This window comes from Sylvia atricapilla, chromosome 5, assembly GCF_009819655.1.
Source record: "Sylvia atricapilla isolate bSylAtr1 chromosome 5, bSylAtr1.pri, whole genome shotgun sequence".
Classification (NCBI taxonomy): Eukaryota; Metazoa; Chordata; class Aves; order Passeriformes; family Sylviidae; genus Sylvia; species Sylvia atricapilla.
Window position 1 is genome coordinate 63,394,610 of NC_089144.1, and position 22,248 is coordinate 63,416,857.

A 22,248-nucleotide genomic window follows, 5' to 3' on the forward strand; every position below is an offset into this window, starting at 1 on the left:
TGTGTCATGAAACTCCAGCCAAGGGATCCCAAAGTTTTATAAATTGACAAGCCAGCAAGGCTTTAATTAGTGTAGGAGAAAAGCGGTTCTTTACTTGTTTTTGCTTCGTTCGTGTAATTTATATGGAACACCACTGGAAGAAGAAAAAGACTAGCACAACTGGTTTTACTTAGCTTAATGCACAGGCAAAATATTCTTCCAATTACACGACTAGAAAGGGAAAAAATCTGCAAAGCCACATATATTATCAGCTGAAATTTGCACCTTATAAACAAGATCTGGTTACTTGACCATGCCACTCAGATGAAACCTAAGGCCAAAGCAGCAAGGTGTTCACATAGTTTCTGTTTCCCCAGAGCCCTTTGTTTCTTTTTCTAAGCCTTGCTATTCGTATTCTTTGTACACCCAACACGAGGAAAATGTTGTTTCAGCCCAGCTAAACATCCTTAGGTGTTTGTTCAGGAAACCCTCTCATTTTTCAAAGGAAAGAAATACAGATACTGGAGAAATTGTAACTCAAATAAATAAACATACCAAGATTCTTGTTAGGGAAAGCTTTTCCATTTTCCATAGCAATAAATGCGGAGCAATGCTGGGGAAAAAAAGCCAGCTTATTAGCACAGCCACCTCTTAGCTATCTGTTCATAATCCTTAGATCTGAAGGACAGAACTCCAGCCTAATGATCAACTTGCTAAGGAATTATTTAGAGATCCCAGGCAGATGTAACTTGGAGATATTTTAATTTCAGAATAAATGGAGTTGCAAGTGGATCTGTAAGAGCACTTGTCTAGGAACATGCAGAGACTCTTCAAGGTTTTAATGAAGGAAATGAAGTCTCCAGCCTACTGAAGGGAGAGGGAATGTCCTGTTCCCAGATCTCACAGTGCCTTCATCCTCTAGGCATCCTCCCTTCAGATATTTTACTGTGTCGATTCATGAAAGGCTCCATCCTCCCAGCTGCTGGAGGCAGGACGGGCTGAGGAAATGCTGGGTGCTCACATTGTGGAGAGGAGGTGTGAATTAATTACTTAGTCTTTGTTGGAAAGTGCAAGCCGGGCACTTCCATGTCTCTTTAAAGTAGTTAATCAGTGGGATAACCTAAACGTGTACTTACAGGAATATTCCTTTCTGGGTTTTTCCCTCTCCTTCCTGCAGGTCCCAAGGGAAGAAGGAGGAAGCTGTAATCTTGCTGAGGGACTCCATTAAGTACGGCCCAGAGTTTGCAGATGCTTACTCAAGCCTGGCCTCGCTGTTGGCTGAACAGGTAACAGGGACAGCTGGGTCCTGTCCGTGGTGTGCACGCACACCTGCACCTCCCACACCTCCCACACCTCCCACACCTCCCACACCTCCCACCTTTACCTCACACACGGGTCCACACAGCTCTCAGGCTGCCCTTACAGGTGGTTTTGCCAGGATGGGTGGGAACTCCTCCGCCGTGAGTGATTACACCAACACAGTGTGGCTCTGAATTAAATCACTGCTGAAGCTGTGGGTGAATCCCCTCTCTGCAGCTCCCTGCGACTGTGGAGAAGCCTTAATCCATTGCACCGTGAGTGTTGTGACAGCAGGAGAGGCGAGCTTCCCCTCACACACACACCTACACAGACAACCTTGAGATTGCATCATCAGTCATTCCTAAGCTAGGGATTGTCAGAGAGCAGAGACTCTGCAGCCCAGGTTCTGCCCCTGGTGCACACACACAGGGATACGGCCCCTGGTTACCGTGGGAGATGATCACGAGCAGGGATGTGGGAAGGCTCCCTGGCTTTGTGTTGCTCTTAATGAGCAGCTGCTCAATATTTTTTTTAACCTCATTGTCCATGTGTCTCCAGGCCTTATTTGCTGTGCGTGGCCCAGGCTGTGCTCTGGAGGCAGGATTACTCATTTCCTCTCAGGCTTGCTCTCCATGCTCATTACTCAGGCTCGCCCTGCTCTCTGTAGTTAGATAATTTATTTCTACAACGTCCCTGTGAGCTGGAATATTGTCTCACAGAGGAAAAGAGAACTTGAGGCACAAAATCCTTGAGTTCAGAAGGAGCTATGAGGTGTGAGTGCCCACACTGGGACCACCAAGCTCTCCACACCTGCAGCAGAGGGATGCTGTGCCTTGTGCTGTGGTCCCAGTCTGGGGCTGAGGGGGTAGATGACAAGGTCCCTGGAGCTGCACAGCTCCAGCACACCTCTGCAAATCCTGTGAAGAGTGATTTTTGTTCTCCTTTGGTTCTCAGCTCTAATTGTTCCGTAGCATGGGGTGCTGAAGCTTTCTTAAAAGGTTGCTGAGTATAAATACAGACAAAGCAAAATGGTATCTTTTGCTGTTCTCCATTATTCTAGTTAGTGAAATTTTCTCTCTGTAAGGAAGGGGATGAATTTCAGCAAAACTATAGGCTGAGGTCCTGTTTAATCTTCTTTAAGGATGTAGGCGCTCTGCAAAATTCACCCCTGATGGTTGTGAATTACTTGAAAGATGTTCTATTTTATTTTCCCTTTTAAGATAATTTCAAATACTATCGATATTATTTGCAGGGATCTCAAAATACAGTGTATGAATCTAAAGACAAGCCTTGTTGAATGAGCACTCTGCTTTGAATAAGCCCATCAATGCAGAGTCTCCTGCAAGGATAGAAATAAGTCAGCCCTCTTTAGTAATACCTGGTTTTACTATTAATTGCAATTATTAATTAGAACAATCGATTGCAAGGTCAGCAGAGCAATAAAACCATTATAGAGTCCTGAGACTTTCTGCCCAAAGCAAATGCCATTAATAAGTCCAGCAATAATTTTATCTCTCTTACACATGGATTGTTCATCCTCTTGTGACTGGAGCAAGTGGTAGGCAAAAAAGATAGTACCATTTTCTCAGAAAGCAGCAATTTTCCTGCAGACTTTTAACACTTTCTCATGTTTAGCCACAGCAGATGCCTCCTTTGATCATGCACCTCCTGCCTCACACATCCATCCTAGAGACCACAGCAGAGTCTGTCCTACAATCCCTGCTGCTGCCCGTGGCTGGGAGCTGCAGGATCACACCCACCAGGGCTACAGGCAGAAGCTTTGTCATCTTCAGCCCAAAGGATGATGACAGGGGCTCGTTTTTTCAGCTTTGAGTTCTCCTCTTTGTCGGAGTGATAGCGTTCAGAATGGCTAAAATGTACAAGAAGTATGTTTTTTTGTCTCCTCGTGGCCCAGAGGCTGTGTCACAGCTGTAGGGGGACCTGTGAGGCCAGGCAGTTACAGGATGGCATCACAGTGGGGCTGTAGGGAAGGCACCTTTGGGTCCCTCTTGCTGGAATATGACAGAAAGGGGCTGAAGTGCCACGTTGAAATAACTTGCATGAGGTGACCATGCCCATGGCAACCTCTGCTTTTCCAGCTCTGCTCCAGGGCAAAAGGGAAACGTGGACACAGTGAATTAGTGCCAGAATTGCCTTGGTCAGTCCTGCACAGCGTGTTCCCCCCATGTTAAAGGGGATGAACCTGAAACAGGCCTTGTGGTTCTTTCCCTTCTGTGCCTGTGAAAAGTACTGCCAAGAGGAATGTTTCAGATGCCAGGGAATTAACCTGTAACTGGATGTAATTGCCCTTTTCTCTCCTTGATAGCTGATTCTGAAGCCAGAGCTGACATGGAAAAAAACACTGCTGGGTTGTGTAGAACAGTTTGGCTTGTTTGTGCCTCTTATAAATGCTTGCCCTTCTGACTGCTCTTTCTGCCTGGAATTGTAACTCAGTTGCAATGTATTGCAGTTTTCCTTGATTTCTGTGATCACTGCGGTGGTGCTGCTAACAGAAATCAAACATTTTTGCTGCCTGTTTTCACGACATTCTAACTCTGGTTTTCCATCTTCCCAGCTTCAGTTCCATCCATCATTTCGTGCTACTTAGTGGCTTTTTTCAGGCCCTAGCTTTAACTTATTTTCTGTGTGTTTCTTAGATAAAGAAAATTTTTAACCCACTTAGCTACAGAGGAGAGCCTACTCAGGCATAACCAAACTGAAAAACTGTGCCTTATGGAAAACAGACCTAAAACCCTGGAGTTCAACTGGAAGATTCTCATATGCATAATTTTTTTTAATACCATAAAAATCTCATACATCTTTTATGCCGGTCTTCTGAGTTTTGCGAGGTTGCTGAATGTTTCATGAAGGATCTGGGAGTGGCATTATTAAGCGTTAATGAGAAGCAAGCCTTGATGAACTTAGAGCTCTCTTTCTGCTGAGGAGAGGCTGTGAGGAGGGAAAGCTCTGGCAGGAATAGCAGGTTCCACCCTTGCTGCCTTCTCACTGTGCTTAATGCAAACACTTTGTTAGACTGGGCAGTGAGCCTGAGGCATGCAGGGTCAGGTTGCTAGGTGCCAAAAAGCAGTGCAACCACGATAAAAGTGCTAGAAGTGCTCAGTATTGGTGAATGTTTTGACTTGGAACAGTCTTAATTCAGTTTAACGCAGCCCTGCCTTGCTTTAGAAATTTGGTTTATGAGCAGTAAATAAAATAAGCTGACATACGTGCATACAAAGCTGTGTTCATTGGCTGAAAATTAAAAGCGAAGGAAAAGAAAGTAATACATAAATCTTGGAAAATGTGCACAAAAAATTGCTCTTCAGTTTAGTCAATTCCGATGATCGCTACATTTTTCCTGACTCTGCAGGATAATGTTGTCAAATTCGCATCAATTTATCCAATATTTCCAAAGCTAAGAACTTTTTAAAAGCATCTTTCTGTGCTTTATTGCACACTTATCTTTTTTTTTTTTTTTTTTTTTTTTTTTGCTGGCTGACCTTTATCATGTAAATGTGAAGGGACTTAACTGTGGCAAACTGTGAGACTGCTATCAAGTCATACTCTTTCAGTGCAATTTATTCCAGCTCTCCAGTTCTGAAACAGGAGGTGAGAAAAGAGTCCTCACATTCAGCAGCTGTAGAGCAAAAGCTGCTGTCAGGTACAGACAGATTTGAAATGGGGAAAAAAAGCCCAGGGGGCTTTGCCATTTGCAGGCTTTGAGGAGAGTCCATAGCTGGTGTAGGCAATCCACGGATGGCTGGGACAAGGAATTCTGCCAGTCTGTATATTCTAGAACATGTGGGTTTATTGCAGGGTCGTGGGTAAAAGGCCTTGCCTTCAGCCACCAGCCTGGGCTGGAGGGGAGTCCCAAAGAGAGAGGGAGAGAGAACAGCAGGGTGAGAGCTGAGAGAGAAGGGAGAGAGAGAGCAAAGGGCAGGGGGAAGAGAGCAGGGGGAAGAGGAAGGGGAAGAGGTAAGAGAGTTAAGAGATCGAGGTCTTTGTTACAATCCATTATATCTCCTTTTGTGATGAATATTCTAATTTACAGTGACCAACCAACACAAGACACAAAATCCTATAGAATCTACATACAGCCTATAAGAACTACTGCATTACCATACTGTGTTATATTTTAAACTCTAAAAACTACTCTTTTAGACTTCTGTTTTGCTACATTGACCTTTGGATCCCTGAGCCAGCAGAAAGGTATTGTTCAATCCAAAGGGATTCTCCTTCAGCTAGCTAGGCCATTGTTTTCAGGTTATATAGTAACTAAGAGTCAGCATCCTACAACTCAAAGTAAGCTTTCATTTCTATCCCGATTATAGGTTTCATACTTTCAGAATCTTTGCTAAGTAATCATATTCATAAGGTTTCCCTGATTCATCTTCCCCAACAGCTGGGAGTGGACCAACCTCTTATTTCAGCGTGGATTCACTCCTAGGCGTGGGAGCTCCAGGCTCTCCTCAGTGAAGAGCCAGTCGGCTGATTTTGCTTGGGATCTTCCTCGGGAGGCTGTGGAGTTTGTTGCTGTAGGACTGTGCTGCTCAGTGGAAGGGGAGGAACTGAGAAAAGCATCTTTGGTGCTGGAGGCTTGCCTGACACCCCTCTGCCCTGTGCTTGTCTGTAGTGTTCACAGCCTCCTTCCACAGACACACCCGACAGCCAGGCTCTGAGAGTAGGGGGAAGGAGGGCATCCATGCTGGTGGGTGTGCAGGCAGTGAGCACACGTGGTCTGACTGGAGGGAAGTGGAAAGCTTTTTAAGTTGATCTTTGAGCCAAAGGAGAAACCTTGGATTGTTGTTTCAGGGCCAGGCTGCCCATAGCTCAGGCTGGACAGTGCCCAGCCAGTAGGATGCTTTCTGTAGGCAGGGTGTTCTCAAAGAAAAGATCTGGATTTTCTAGAAATGTTCAGCACCAGCAAACCTCCCTGAAATCTATGCAAAATGAGAGCTGAGTGCATCTGGGTTATCAGGGGGGTGGCATGTCCCATCAGTCCCAGTGAACTACACCTCACACACTGACAAAACCTGGTTTTAATCCAAGTCTGTCAGATTTTCCCTACTCTTTCACCACCCTCTGTCTTTCTCCAGCTGCCTTTATCCCCCTGCACTCACTCCCTAGCCATCATACACAGCAAGCTTTCGTTCCTTGTTTTTCCTCAGTGCTTAACGAAAGAACAGCAGAGCTCCAGAGGGGAAAAGTTAGCCACTGAGATGCTCATTAAACAAATAAATTAGAACACATCAGCTACCAGATGACAGATATTTCTCCACAGAACCAACCCAATCCCTGTTACTGTGTTTTTTCTGGCTGGGCACATGCCCAGCTGTGGGCTCACTGGCATTGCACAGGCACCACCTTTTCCAGGTGTTTCACAGGGAGCAAAGGCATGGGGGAAAGCTCTGTGGATTGCTCTGGGATACCAGATGGCAGCTATATCACATGGGGTAAAATTTTGTCCTCTTGGAAGGTGGGGTGGCCGTGGATTCCCCAAGCTTCCCATGCAGCCAGGGAGTTGTCACAGAACGCAGGTGTGCAGCAAATGGTGCTGACAGCCTTTCTGCCGTGGCTCAGAAATGCCTTTGTCTTCCAAGGAGCGGCTGAAGGAAGCTGAGGAGGTCTATAAGGCTGGCATAGAGAACTGTCCAGAGAGCTCTGATCTGCATAACAACTACGGTGTTTTCCTGGTTGATAGCGGTAAGTGAGCAAGGGCTTTTTCCCTCTCTGCCTTCTTCGCTTTGATTTATTTTATTCAGGAGTACGCATCCAAAAGGGTGTCAAAAGCTTCCAAGGCAATAGATGTACCTCCACGGTAGCTTGGAAATTAATATCCCCGTGCTGCTGTGAGGGCACAGTGCGGTGGAATTGGCAATCAGTGCAGGCACTGTGCAGCAGGGGCATTCAGCCCTGCTGTTCCCTTCAGTGTTTCTCACCATCTTCAAACAGACAGTTTCCCTCTTCAGCGTGAGCTGGGCAGCACCCTGACAATACTGCCTTTTTGCAGCAAGGCATGAAGGCATGGCCACATCAAATCAAATCACGGGCACACAAATGGATCATTATGGTCTCCGGAGCATGTGCAGCCCTACTTGGTGACAAAGCAGCTCTTTGACTGTAAGGCTTGAGTGCCACCACTATGGAAAGGAACATGGCTTTTAAACCGCTGTCATCTGTGGAAACAAAACCTTATACACTGTGCAGTGAATTGATTTTTGAGGAGCTCTGTAATGGCATCCTTTTTTTTTTTTTCTGGGCTTTTGATTCCCATCTAGCTTCCTTGGCACTTTCGGGCATTCATGTAACAACAACAGAAACGTCACTTTAATTTCCACCTTTTATTGGCAGGTTTATAAGCAAGGTTAGGTTTGACAAATGACTAGTGGGAACTGACTGTTGTCTCACTGTGGTCCTTCCAAAACAGAGCCAAGCCTCAGTCATGAAATAGTGTAGGGTTCAAGTGTGTGGTTCTTTCTTTCCCCATCACATGTGCCCAGCTCCAGCGGTGCTGGGGAAGAAGGAACAATGCTGTCTGTCACTCTGCAACTGGCTCTTCTGCCTCTCAGCTGATACTTGGCCATCACTCTTCTCTAGTGTTATTGTGAAACAAATACAAAACCAGAATTAGTATTCGTAATCAAGAGGCATCATGGCATTAGAAAAAGAGGTTCAGGTTCTGAATTTGGGCCCTGGCAAAATTCAAGCTTGCAAATAATAAAAATTCCTGAGTAATTTCCCTCTGATGTTGTACTCATCTTTACTTGCCAACCCTGTAAACTGTCCTATTCCTGCCAAAATTTGTGGTTCAAACGTAGTGCAGAGCACTTTCTGGTTTTTGCACTTGTGTACTCTGCCAAAGTCAAAACTATCATTTCCTGGTTTACTCCTACGCTTCCCTGCAGACAAACAACTGGGAAAAAACCCGCTGACTTTTGATACTCGGGGCAGGATGTGTCAATACCCCCCCTGGAGACATGACAAGGGAGTGGCTGGTGGTGAGCCTGTCACAGGCTGTGCTCTTCACTGGCGGCACAGGGAGATGCTGCAAAGAACCATGCCAATGAACCTGCAGGGTTTTGTGCAACAAGCCTCCAGCAAGTGTCTCCTCTGGGGAGCCACAGCTGCAAACAGCTCTGCAGCGGTCACAGACACTCAGTGTCTCCCTGATCGTGCACATTACCCCCATGTGCTGGGCAGGGGAGGTGCTGGCTGGCTCAGGGGCTGAGGGTACTGCCCGGCTGCTTCCCAGCATGTTTTGGAGATAAAATTTTCAAAAAAAAGTCTGCCTGCTCGGTGGTGGGGAAAGATCGAAGCTGCTGCTGGGTGTTTTGAAAAGGTCGTACCTTGAACAACACACTCTCAGCCTTGAGTGAATCTTGAACACTTCTAAACCTCTCCACAGATGTTCCTCCTCACTCCTGTGAAGGAGATGCTGAGATGTGTCCTTGTATCTTTTCAGTTGTGTAGATGGTTTCAGAAAAACCAAACTACTTCTGTGAAGCTGTGAAAACAGAATTCCCACAGCAGCATAACATTTTGAACAGCATAACTTTCCTAACAAATGACAGACTGTGTCAAAAATGGCAATTTCTTACATTTTGTTCTTTTCAGTCAGTGCCCCAGCATGCACTGGCTGTTTTTGAAATCTCTTTTCCAGCTTGAAATAGAATTAAATGCATTGTAAAGTGGATCAGTTTAAAAAATGCCAACACTGAAAAGCTTTGTTGGTGGACAAAGCTCTTTGAATATTAGTTTTCATCAGGAGATTATGTGGAGATTGCAAACCAATTAAATGAGCCCTGGGATTAAAAATGCAATATTTGCATTGCTGAAATGCCGAAACTTTATACTTTCATCATTATTTAGCTAAATACAAATACAATTATATTAAGAGTAGAACTTTATGCATTAGGGTAGTGATGTTGCACCGTGGTGCTTGGTGATGTCATGGGCTGCAGGACCGTGCACATTTTCACACAGCGAAGCAGTGCCACCCAATGGTGGCAGAGACTGAGCTGGAGCTCAGAGCAGCACAGCAGAGGGGGAGAGAATAACCTCTGTTTGGAGAAAGCTGAAACTTATTTTCCATTCTAGTGGTGGTGTGGGGAATACGGGGGAGCTTGTTCTTCATTCTTCATTGTCCATTCCTCCAGTGGGCCAGGGTGAAAGGATGCTCCACCAGGAGATTGACACATGTGCCCCAGCCCCTTCTCTGAAGGGGGCTCTGTCCTTAGCACAGGGGTTGTGTCCCCAGTGCTGCATGATCAAGAGGGGGCTTTCAGTCAGGAGTCGTCTTGTTGTGACTGCATCCTCAACTTGCCAAAACCCCACCCCTAGAAAATCTATTTCTCAGGATCGTCTCTGAATATTGGGGCCTAAATCTTAGTTTGGACAGCAATTTCTCTTCCATTTAGGTTCAAAGTGCTGAGGCAGGATTTCTTTCTCAAAAATGTTTCCAGGCATAGAGCAATAGAAGAAAGCAAGCCAGAACATTACTGTGTGCTGAGTTTGGAGACAGTGCAGGCACTGTGCAGCAGGAGCATACAGCCCTGCTGTTCCCTTCAGTGTTTCTCACATCTTCAAACAGGCAGTTTCCCTCTTCAGCGTGAGCTGGGCAGCACCCTGACAATACTGCCTTTTTGCAGCAAGGCATGAAGGCATGGCCACATCAAATCAAATCAAATTTTTCCTGTTTTAATGACTGTTTTCCTCTCCAGGGTCTCCTGAGAGAGCCATGTCCCACTACAGGCAGGCCATCCTCCTGAGCCCTGCTCACCACGTGGCCATGGTGAACCTGGGCAGGCTTCACCGCTCCCTGGGGCAGAACAAAGAGGCTGAAGTGTGGTACAAGAGGTGAGGATTTGGGCTGGGAGACAGAGGGTTTCCTCCTGCCCCTGGATGGCTTGTCTCTGCTGAAGAGTTTCTGATACGCAGCTCTATCAGTGCATGCGTGGGGTTTCCTCCCTTCACCCTCCATCTGTTTTAAACTAGATTTGGCTATTTTTGGGGAGTGCTTGGAAAGGCTGCGTGGGCTCAGGCAGTGTTGATTTCCTTAGACTATTCCTAAGCCCCCAGGATGGACACTGCTGCTTTTGGCTGGGGGATGCTCTGATGACAAAGTGTCTCGGTGGTGGGAGCAGGCTGTATTGCCACAACTCCCACCCTGCTTGAAGGTCGTAACAGCCATAAGTGCTGCACAGCTCAGCACTAAATCCTTGGCACCATTAGAAACTCTGGCCCTTCCCAGCAGTGTCCCAGCAGTCAGGCTCTGACTCCTGGTATGCAGCAAGATGGATTGGGTGGGAGTATTTTTGCCTGCTTTTAGGCATATAGATTTGTTCTCGCATTGCCCGGGTCTCATCACTGTCAGCCTCCCCACCCCTGCTGCAAGCTCATGGGCGTTTTGGGGGTGGCTCCTTCTCGGGTGTCTAGAGGGATGACTGCTGTAGGCTCCTTCATCCCTCCCCAGGCAATGTTGAAATGTGTGCAGGGTGGGAAGGTGCAGAGGTCTGGTTCTCCATTCCAGCACAGGCTGGCCTCGCCCTTCCCCTTCGCTCCTCGCACCAGCCTGAAGCAATCCCTTGTCTCACGCTCCAGGGCCCTGAAGGTGTCGCGGAGGGCCGAGGTCCTGTCCCCGCTGGGGGCTCTGTACTACAACACGGGGCGATACGAGGAGGCGCTGCAGGTGTACAGGGAGGCGGCGGCGCTGCAGCCTTCCAGCAGGGACATCCGGCTGGCACTGGTGAGCGTGGGCCAGGGCCTTGGTGGGGAGCAGCAGCCACTGGGGGCAGAGGCTGAGCTTTTCAAACGCTTCACGAGGTGGCTCTGTTACAGGCTCAGGTTCTGGCCATGATGGGGCGGACGAAGGAAGCCGAAAAGATGACGAACCATATCCTTGGCGAGGATGCCACGTGTCTGGAGTGCTACCGCCTTCTCTCGGCCATCTACAGCAAGCAGGAGCTCTATGCCAAGGTGTGCATGGGAGACCCTTGTCCCAAGGGCTCACACACAGAGCTCGGGTGGAATTTTACACTCCCATCTCTCTGGGGACGTGTCGCACGTCTCGGTGCACGTTCAGTAGATTATTTCTTCGCTATAACCTTCATTTTATCGACATACTAAGACTGAAGCTAAGCAGGGTGGTTTTCTTATCACTTACACCTCCTGCTGCTGTCAGCCCCGCTGCCTGTCAGCCCCAGGCATTTAAAAGTCTCATTTCCCTGTGTGATAATGGTGTGGGGCAAACAAGGCAAGAAGGAGGATGATTCTCATGCTGGTAGTCCAAGGTGGTGAGGAAAGAATGCAAAGTGGGAAGGTACTGAATGGAAGGCACACAACGTCCTCTTGCTTTTTCACAGGCACTTGAAGCTATAGAAAAAGCGCTTCAGCTAAAACCAAAGGATCCAAAAGTCATATCAGAGCTCTTTTTCACTAAAGGAAACCAGCTAAGAGAACAGAATCTCCTTGACAAGGCTTTTGAGGTATGACTGCTCTAAGACCTACTGGTAGTTTTATAGGCTAAAAGGTAGAGTTTGCTCATTGTGAAACTCCCTGGTGCATACACCCTGGTTGTTGGCCTTAGGAGCTCAGAGTCCATCGCTGGTACAGAGAAAGCTATTAGACAGCTAACTGTATCAGACTTGATTGCAACTTTTCCCTTCATTCCTGGGTGGAAACACCACTTGCTGCTCTGAGAGGTTAAGGCCAGAATTGTGGTGGGATTGAGTCTTGCTCCACACTGCCCCAGCCCCTCTTGCTGTCAGTTACCAGCTCCAGGTGGCTCAGCTGGAAGCTTGGGGACCTGTGAGAGCTCACCATGATGTTATATCTCACCTCAGAGGCCAATAACTGAGAGGTTGGCTTATCCTGTGAAGCAGCATGCTAGATAGCTCAGAAATTATGTTAGCATTAATAATAGTACAGAAGCAACTTGGTCTAATGGAAGGTGTCACTGCCTGTAGGAGGGGAGATGGAAGTAGATAATTTTTAAGGTCCATCTCATAACATTATTCTCTGATTCAGAAAATATTATTTCGACTGTTCTCAGTCCGAATAATTATTTGGACTAATTTTAATTTGGAATAAATAATATTCCCGATATTATTTGGAATATTCTCAGTATCCCCAGAGGTATTTAATCCTGATTTGAAAATCCTTTTTTTGTTGTGACAGTGTGAAAACACTGCTGTTTGACAGACTCCAGAAGGTCCTACTGGCTTCTCCCACCCTCAGTGTCAGTGGGGACAGAAAGCCCTGCCCTCAGGTCCTTGTGAGCCCTCCTCTGGCTGTACCAGAGTGTGCTGCCAGCTCCAAATTAAAGCCTTGCAGATGAAGAGGAACCACATGGCCTGTAGTTGGCAGGCATTATGTTTGGCACTAAGGAAATGACCTTGATGTGCAGGAGACCCCAGTGATGCAGGGGGCAGGAAAAGCACACATTGGCAGGGAAAACCTAGGGGATGAACTGAGCCATGAAATACATTCTATGCCTCTTCTGCAAAGAAACTGAAATTCGCTTCGTGCATTGTATATAAGAGGAATTTGAATTACATTCTGAATGGCTTCAGGAGAGGAAACTGCATTTCTCTTTCCCCCTCCAGCACAGGTTTGGTTTGAAGAGTCTGACTCTTAACCTAGAAATGTTTCATGTTTCTGTAGAGCTATAAAAGGGCTGTGGAGCTCAACCCAGACCAAGCACAGGCCTGGATGAATATGGGAGGCATTGAGCACATCAAGGTAGGACAGTTTTGGTTTTCCTTAAACTGCCAGGTGCAGAGACTACTACTCAGGACAAAAAGCTAAATTGGTTTCAGACTGCCAAGAGTTGCATGTTTGGGAATAGCAAGTCTCTTGATGTATTTTGTCCAAAAAAGAGGGAAGTCTCTTCACCCCAGCTAGAATTGCCAAGCAGGTTGCTTGGTAAAAGAAATCTCATAAGAGTGCAGGCTGTAAGGAACAACCTGCTCCTCTCTAAATGCTTCAGCTGTTGACCTACCTTGGAAAAATGTCACTTCTAAGGTTCTTCTCTACCTAATTAATTTAATAAAGGTGTCTAATGCAGAATACTGGCAGGAAATTATGGAAATAGCCTGCTCTGTGGTTGCTTATTCTTTTGAATACTTTAGCATATCATTATGATTTGGGTCTTGAGGAGCCACATTATGTGATGTCCTGAAGCTATGCTGTTGCTGAGTAAAATTAACTCTTCTGGTGCAACATAACAGAAAAATTTAAATCTATTTCTTGCCGCATGAGTTTTATCAAATTTAGGTTGATAGCACTTGGTCATCTATTTCATCAAGAAGAAGTATTTTTGTAACCCAACAATGTCAGAGTTTTTAAACTCTATTTCCCCTGTATTACGTTTTTCACTTTCCCCTCGGAATGAACTTTCTGTGTGTAAGAATGGGAATGAGACCCACCGCTGATTTTCTTTGCAGGGGAGCTACATCACTGCCCGTGACTACTATGAGAAAGCCTTACAGCTGGTCCCAAACAGCAAGCTGCTGAAGGAGAACCTGGCCAAACTGGATCGCTTGGAGAAACGGTTTCAGGAAGTCCAGGAGAAAGACCAAACATAGCAATCGGTCACCAGCACAAAGACACTCGTGCCCCTTGGAGAAGAGTGTGGTGGAAGCCTGTTGCTTAAAGTGATGCTGAAAGAACTTGGATAGGACTCAGACTTACAGAAGGCAAACTTGGGATGCGTGCTTAGGTTTGATGGAAGTTACAGGAGACACTCGGGTCCTTGTGGGATGTGCTGGAGCATGAATGAAACCCTTCCTGTAATCAGGATTTATGTCAAGGCTGAACCCGTTTAAGTCACAGCGGCAGTGTGGGTGGGACATGTACCTTCAGTGTCTTGGTTGTCACCAGGGAAACCATGGAGACAAAGCACTCATCCATTGCAGCAGGGGTGAAGTGTCCTGTTACTCCACACCTCATCCATGTAGAGCACCACTGATGGGCTTCATTGCAAGTGCTGCAGACAGGAGAGACGGTCATAATGGTCACATAAAAAAGGTTCCAAGGGGTTAATGCTGAGGAAATGGTGGTTGCTTTTACAGCTCTAAATGTGACTTGAAAATTATTCTAAAGGAAGGGGGAAACTATTTAAATATCACGCTGGAAGGATGACTCTACAAGTAGGACAGATGATCCTTTGAGGGAAAACCTAGCCTGAATGTTTTACTCATTAGACAATAATTTTGTAGTAATTCAGGTTCACGATGTCACTTTTGTCAGATATCATATGGCTTTACCCTTTGCCCTCTCCCTCCAAGCCAAATAATTTTTACTCTGAAAAAAATTGAAGCATCCAAAGGCAACGGGAACCTCTAGGATTACTTGTCCTCAGTATGGAAAACAAACAACCTATGTAATCAATGTAGGAGGTAAAGTAAAGCCACTGAGAGATTAGGGAACATTTCCTAGCCTGGAAAGGTACGAAGGAGGCTCTTTTATGGGTGTGCTGGGACAAAGCCCATTTATCATGGTGATAACACTGACAAAATACTTGGTCAGAGTGTTCTCACCACTCCCCTAAGAGATACAGAAAATGACCTGATCAGTCATAAATATATTTTTAAATACTGATGTGAGAAAACAAATTCTCTTCAGAACTGAGGCTTTTATTTTTGAGCTTTATTTATTTAACTTATAATAATCAAATAATTAATATATTTTCTCTGTTTTATATGAACTGGGCAATATCCTTCACAGCTGGCCCCCACATGGTTGGGCATTGTGACTCATATTGTCTGAAGTTAGAAAAAGGGAGTACCAATGAGGTGTGCTGGAATAATTCCCTCTCATGATTCTAAGGCAAGTGGCTGCAGAGCACACTGAACCACACTGGCCCTGCAATAGCAGCACATTTGCTGCTTCCACGGGGGTTTGCACCAGTTCACAGGGAGTGTTAGTGGGATCCTGCTTCACGCCTTTGGGGTTTGGACATCAGGGTAGGTCATCAGTTTGTTCCTCTTGCAGCACTGAATTGCTAGAAAAGTTGTTTTGTTTGAGCTTGGCTGTGGCCAGCAGCCCTGGGTTTGGCGTTATTAGTACAGTTGGGTGTGCAGTGCCTTAAAGCACATCTGTTAGGAAAAGCCTGTGTGGTGGGCACTCCTGTGGTGCCCGGATTTAGCTGTCCATGGCACCTCAGCACGTTCCAGATTCCCTCAGTGGGATGGGTCAGCCATGTGCTGGAGGTTTTGCTGGTTTCATTTGAAAAGTCTTGCTGGAGGGGATGATCAAATCGGTGAGGAATTACTGATGTGGCTCCAAATGGAGCTTAGAGGGAGTCCAGGTGCAGTTGTCTCCCCTGTCAGGGTTTATGGAGCTGCCAGACCCATGGCTGTGCCCCCACTGAGACAGGCTGGACTGGTCCCCACTGGCCAGGGAGACCAGCCAGCTACAGCTGGGCACTGCTGGGAGAAGAGGTGGCACCAGAAATGTCTGGGCTCTCTCCCTCCAAACCAGCTTCCCAAGGGAGCACTGGGATCAGAACAAGCAAGTTGTTTCACTGTTGAGTTTACTGCTCCTAGCTCAAGCATTCTACTTTCCTTTATGGGGCCAGGGGCAGTTTGAGCTCCTGGAGCTGGTCCAGCAACCCTCTCTTGTTCTTTCACGTGATTGCTGTGGCTGTGCATTGAACTGACGTTCCTGCAGGTCCCCAGTACAGGCGCTCTCCTGGCTGCCATGCACAGAGGAGCTTTGCACAGCCCTGGGCAGCCAGAATGGCCAGGAGGAGGTGGCCTCATGCCAGCACAGTCCCATGGGATGGCAAAACCAAAGCTTCAGTGGCCTCTGACAGCGATCTGCTCCCTGGCATGCATTGCAAGGCGGTAGATGGTTCCTTACTGGGATGCTCAGAGGTACCTGGACCAGAAGGTTCTCTGCCTGTCCGTCCCCCAAGGTGAGCTGCTCTTTGAGGCATCTTCCCAAAGCCCCGTGTCTGCAGGCTGGCTGTGGGGCAGTGGGTTTGGGGGCTGGTTTGGTGCCCAGTGTTTGGTGCAGCCCTGGCACTGGTACGGTGAGGAGGCATTTGCAGAGTGCTCTAACAGCCAGTTGAGGCTTGGGGGAGTAGTGTGGGGGGAGATATACCTCCTTTAGAAATGTGTATCAACTATAAACTTTGCCTCGTAAAGATATATTAAATAAATACTATATATTCTACAGGCCTCACTGCAGTTTGTGGCTTTAAATAGTGGCCAATGAAACGTATTTTTTCAAATACAGACATATTTTTATAGCAATGCTTTGTGAGGGGGAAGACTTAGTTTTATGTTTTTAACTTCATCATAAATCTTAAGTTTGTCTTTCCTGAGAGATGTGGTAGAAATTACTGTCTCCTGCTTGTCCTAAAACCTGATCAAAGCCATCTTCACCTCCTAAAACTAGTGTATAATACAGTTTGGATGTCCCCTCACAGATCCTGGAGAAGGATTGATACCATTTGTGCAGCACCCTGTTACCTGCAGAAAATGGAGAAGGATGAGACCGTGCTCCCAGTAAGGGCACTGGTTTGGCTGGAAGGCAAGGCATACCTATTCCTGAATTAAGCAGATAACATGTCCAGGGATTTTAATGCCAGTTGAACCAGTTTATATTTCTGCGTCGAAAGGCCAGCTCTCCCCACGTTTTGGAGCTGGGTTTATGGTAGTTACAGAGAGAGGAGAGCTCAGTAATGAACCCCGTGTTCCCGAACCAGCACTTTATACCCCATCTATGCAGGATGACGGTCTGCAAAGTGGCAGCAGATGTGGGGAATGGCTCAGACCGGCTACCAAAGCAGTTAAACCCTTGTGCAGGTCTGAGCTGACTCCCTGTCCTGTTGGCACCATGCTGAAGCCCTGTGTCTGTTCAGGGCATTAATCATGTCAAAGGTTTATTGGAGGCAGAGAAGAACAGAGTATGAAATGAAATGAAATAGGTTACCTCCAGCAAAATGGAATGCTATTGTGAAAGATAAATCGAGCAACTTACTTTGTGATAACTTTATATCATCTTAATTAATCATAGGAAATGTTCTCTTCCTCTAGCATTGCACAGCTTCAAAAAAATATTGAGTTATAAATACACTGTTTCTGCTAGCTGCAGTGCTCAGCATGGTTAGCAGAGATTGAAAATGAATAAATGGCTGGAGATCTGCCTGGTGGGGAGAGTTCATGCTCTCTGCACGTTGCATTGGCTAAACCTCAGTACTCGCTGATTTTAAAGCAGAGAATTGATGGAAAGCTGGTTAGATAGGACTCTCATGTATTCACTGTGCATTTTAATCCTCAATGAGAAAAATAAGACTTTCTTGCTTTTTCCTTTCTCCATGAATAATATTTGCAGCTGATGCATTTCATTTTATTGCTTCTTTAAATCCCAGCATTCTTTGCTTCCATTTCCTGTTCTGTCTCCCAGGATAAACGATGCAGTGGGGGGGCGTTTTCTTTCTCTCATGGAACTCCTTGGACTAGATTTTCCTACAAATGTGCAGGCAGTTTGTTTTGGCCAAACAGTAAGTGAATACAGCAGTGCAAATGGCCTTCATTGCAGAGATCTCGAGGACAGGGGGCTGTGCATGCATGCACGGGGGTGGAAAGAAGTATAAGTAAAAAAAAATTCAAAATAAAGAGCCTAACTTGCAGGGGAGGCTGGACACCCTGAAAATTATCTAAAAACTATGAAATATTCTCCACAGTTACAGAAACCAGGCCAGATACCGTGTACAATATTTGGTAAATGAAGATGATTGTCAGTCTGATTTATTAATTAAGCAATTTAGAATATTATTAAATGGTCTTCTGCCCCACTTGTCCTCCAGCTCATTGAAAAGGCTGGTGTATGCTTAACTCTCTTCAATCTTTGTGATTAAGTTGAGCAAGTGCTCAATTTCTATCTTTTGTATATGCAGTTATGCACAATCTTTTGAAAAAAATTATCCCTGAGAGGGCTTTTCCTCCAACCTTCAGTTTCTTGCAGCAATTTCAAAATGCAAGATTTTGCTTTCATGTACATTTAAACCCAGCAGCAAAAGAGAAAAAAAAAAAGAAAAAAAGAAAAAAAACAGCGCTTGGCATTCACTGGTGTTTTAATGTGGCAAAGTTGCTTCAGGTATCTTTGATATAACTGTGCAAAAGTTCATTGCCATGTTTGTACTGACTTGCTGAAGTTTTTTTTTTCTTCTGGAAAATACTCCCAGTGGTATCCTCTGTAAAAGTTACGGCTTCAACAACTGTATTACTGTAGAAATTTCTGCCTGAAGTGATGTCACGCTGCATGTTCCTCTCATGCAGTTGTTTGCGTTGCCTGTTGTTCATATGGTTCTTATTTCTGTATCTTAATTTTTTTATAAATTAGCTGTGCTTATCTTTTAAAAACAAACCAAAAACAAAACCACAAGGAAACAGCCCAAGGGTGGGAAATATTTTAAAAATAAATTCACTCTTCGCAGCAGTTGGATAGATGTCAGTGATGCAGGAATTTGGAAAGTCTTTTTCTTTTTTCCACAGTGGGATTTATGGCTAGATTGCACATCAAGGAGTTATGCTCAAAGTCTTTGCAGAAGAAAATGTATGTAAATGTCTATTTTATATAAAAAGTAAGAAAAACTCTGCCTGCTTTTGTTCTTTTTCTCTGGGACCAGCCGTGAAAAAGTTCTTCTGGAGGTGGAAGGGCCAAATTTTCTTATTCCACTTGACTTATATTTTATTTTACTTCCCCCGAAATCCAGGTTATTGGTCATGTAGGAGCAACTATGCAGCACATGTGTTTGAGTCTGGGCACATAAAAATACTGGAGCAGGCATTTTTTGGAGCCTGAGCATGAGAAAAGATGTGGGCTGGTGCTCACACAGTCTTGATGATTGGACACGTTACACTGACATAAGCTCTTCATGTCAGACTTTATGCCTCTGTCAAGAATATGTCAAACAAATCTAGGGAGTGCAAAGAGAAAAAAAAAATTGAGATAAAAAAGAAACTGATTTTGTTGTAAATCCCTTCTTCCTGGCAAGAATTTGTAGATGCTTCTGCATGCTTCCAGGGTTTGAGTTCGCTTGGGATAGCAATGGTGATAAACACCTCTATTGAAAATGGGCCCAAAGGAGAACCAAAAGCCCTGACTGAACACATGCCACGGTGCTTCCTGGTGGATCCAAAATGCTCTGTAGCCTGAAGGGAAATTGCACACTCCACAGTCAGGCTGTACACCCTGAAGTTCTCCCAGATCCCAACAATGAAGTGGTAACTCAGTGCCTCTGCAAGGCCTCAGGCACCTCAGGTCTGGTGGCAGTGATGACGGGACATCGGATTCTGCTGCTGACCATGGAGAGAGGCAGTAAACTATGAATAGGAGAGCCCAGGGAGCCAGGAACCCCAGGTGAGGCACGGTTGGAGAACCTCCAACCCCACCTATGTTGCAGCCCCTCAGCCTTAGCTGCTCATCCTGATTGACCCCAAAGCTCATTAAAAGGGCTCATTAGCTGATTTGTTTCTCCTGTGGGAGGGGGAGCATAGCCTGGACTCCAGCCCTGGTTACTTTCCTGAGCTGTCCTGAGCAGGACTTCTCGCTGCTCCTGTGCTGCCACCTTGCCTGGTGAGACCTGTGCGTGGTCTGTGGGGGGACACGCCCCAGTGTGGGGGCTGTGGCAGTGGGCACTGGTGTCATCTGCCCTTTCTGTACCAAAAAGGTGAAAGTAGCCAGTCGGTTATCCCAGATCATGCCAGGGTTTGGTGTGTTTGCCCTGGTGAGTGATTTTCAGGCTGCCTTTGCTGCAGGGAGTTGGGAGCCTTTTGTAGCCTCTTTGTGTAGGTGCTCCTGCCCACAGCCCTCCTTGGCTGCTGGGGTAAGTGACCCGTTCCCTGTGCAGAGTGCCGTGTGCTCCCTTGGCTGTGCGAGTCATCCTTAATGAAATTGCACCACCTTCAAGCCTTACACAGAGGGCATTGGCTCCGAAGTTAAGGAGAGCTGGAGTGGTGTCACTTTGGATCCAGTCTCAGTCTTGTGGTGACTCAAGTGACTTATTCCGGGCTCTCACCAGAGCAGAGTGAGTACCTCCTCAATCCTGAGCATTGTATTGCTTTGTGTGACTGGGAGCTGCAGTCTATCCCAGCCTTGGCTGGGGGGAGGCAGGGGACCCCTCCTGCTGGCATGAGAGACACGTCAGACAGGAGTGAATAACTGGGATTTTCAGCTGGTGCAGACACAGGCCAGCTGAAAGGAATTGAGGAAGAGCTGCTGTCCTCAGCAAGGGAGCCGGAGGCCTGATACAGCCCCTGTCCCACAGCCCCCAGCCTGGAGAAACCGACCTCCAGCTGGTGGAAGAAATTATAGTGGGTTGGTTTTTTGGTTTTTTTTTTAATGTCCCAGGTGTTTGAGGTAGCTTCTGCTGTGTGATTTTGGTTGTCACTGTGATCTGGGCTGGCTCAGGGGAGCAGCAGCCCCCACCCAGCACGGGGTCTGCCAGGCCTGGCACTGTGTGCATCACTCCCTGCTGGTGAGGACTGCAGGCATTTTCTGTGGAAAACATAGATGGGATCGCCACAGATTGGCCTCAAACTGCACAGTTCAGTGAAGCATCTGAGCCTTGATCAGACTCATCTGTCCCTAAGTCAAACTGTCCCCGTGCTCACTGTCTACATTCCTGAGGCACAACTGGTGCCAAGAGTGATGTCAGAAAGCTGTGTCTCCTTGGCTTGTGTTTCACACCACAGCCAAGGCTGAGGGCTGGGCCAGTTCAGTCAAGAGACAGCATCTTTCACGATGACTTCACTGGCACAGGTTAAGTACCCTAGGGCACTTAAGGCATGGGAGCTTTAAAACATAAAATTTGAGTAGTCTGGTGATGTCATTACAACATGTTGCACTCCTGACTTAATTTTGTTAGTCCCAGTTGCATTTCATTAAGAATAATTAGGCTACTGGATGAAATCTAAATTTGTTTTTTTTTTTAAAGCTGTGCACACACATCATGAAAGTACCTCACAGGAGACCTCAGCTTTGCACACAGCAGCTTCTTATAAAGAACTGCAATTTCTCTGTGTTTTCATTTATCTCCATATAATTGCCTTCAGCTTGGAGCTCAAGCGGGAGTCAAGAAAGCTGTGGCACCTGGGGTTTGTCTCATTAATTCCCTACCTGCCAGAAGAGCCTGGGGTAATGCGTTTGAGCATGTGGGTTCTTGTCTCACTGGAAAAAAACCATTCTTTTTCATGTCTTTTATGTAGCCTGAAGAGGTGTGTGTGTGGAGTTTGTGCCGCTGCCTGGGAGAGCCCAGAGGATGCTCTGCAGCTGAGATTAGATCTTGACAGAGTTGGAGGGCAGCCCTGGCAGGTCTGTGCTGCTGTGTGCTCCCTGCTCTCTGGGAAATGGGAGGAGAGGCAGACATCTCTTTTTCATCCTCCAGCTACTGAGTGCTGGTCACTCGAGAAAGGAAAGTCCTTTTTGCACGGCTTTCCAAGTCTGGTCCAGGGTGTGGAAATCTCCATGCTGCTGTGGTGGTTCTAAGTGTTCTTCAGCCGTGATTGTAAAGGGGTTTGTCTGTAAATGACCCCGCTCACCTAGGCAGGCATACAGAGAAGCATCTCTGAGGCAGGAGGAGACACAGTGCTGCTTCCTTCCCATCACTCTTGGTAGTCACCTTGGCTTCTGTACTTTAAATGCTAGATTAATTTCACAAGCCTTGCTGAAGACTTCTAAATGGGCAGGGACAGTGATGTAAGGGGCCTCTTTGCCAGCCCTTTTATAACCCATTACATTGTAATTGCAGACCAGCCATCTTCACATCTGCTTCTTGCTCAACTTGAGCATCCTTTTTGAGGGCTAATGTTGAATAATGACAAAGTCGCTATGGCATAAAAATTTCAATGTGCAAGGTTCACCTCCATAATGAGGCACCTCCTTGTTTCTGTATTCCATGCAGAACTAGTCGGTGCCTTTACTCTCCACTGCCGTGCTGTCAGTGCTGTTGCTGTGTTC

General features: G+C 46.3%; 1 protein-coding gene across 2 annotated transcripts in view; it reads left to right on the plus strand.

The window, feature by feature from the left end:
* The window catches only part of TMTC1 (transmembrane O-mannosyltransferase targeting cadherins 1), a 135,291-nt gene extending 116,408 nt beyond the window's left edge, over nucleotides 1-18,883 (plus strand). For both annotated transcript variants that reach the window (XM_066319771.1, XM_066319772.1), the window contains 8 exons: nucleotides 1,157-1,265; nucleotides 6,879-6,981; nucleotides 9,999-10,134; nucleotides 10,879-11,023; nucleotides 11,116-11,253; nucleotides 11,640-11,762; nucleotides 12,940-13,017; nucleotides 13,722-18,883. In XM_066319771.1, coding sequence (XP_066175868.1) covers nucleotides 1,157-1,265; nucleotides 6,879-6,981; nucleotides 9,999-10,134; nucleotides 10,879-11,023; nucleotides 11,116-11,253; nucleotides 11,640-11,762; nucleotides 12,940-13,017; nucleotides 13,722-13,862 — 973 coding nt within the window. In that variant the 3' untranslated portion in view covers nucleotides 13,863-18,883. The remainder of the gene's footprint in view (nucleotides 1-1,156; nucleotides 1,266-6,878; nucleotides 6,982-9,998; nucleotides 10,135-10,878; nucleotides 11,024-11,115; nucleotides 11,254-11,639; nucleotides 11,763-12,939; nucleotides 13,018-13,721) is intronic.
* Nucleotides 18,884-22,248: the final 3,365 nt, after the last annotated feature.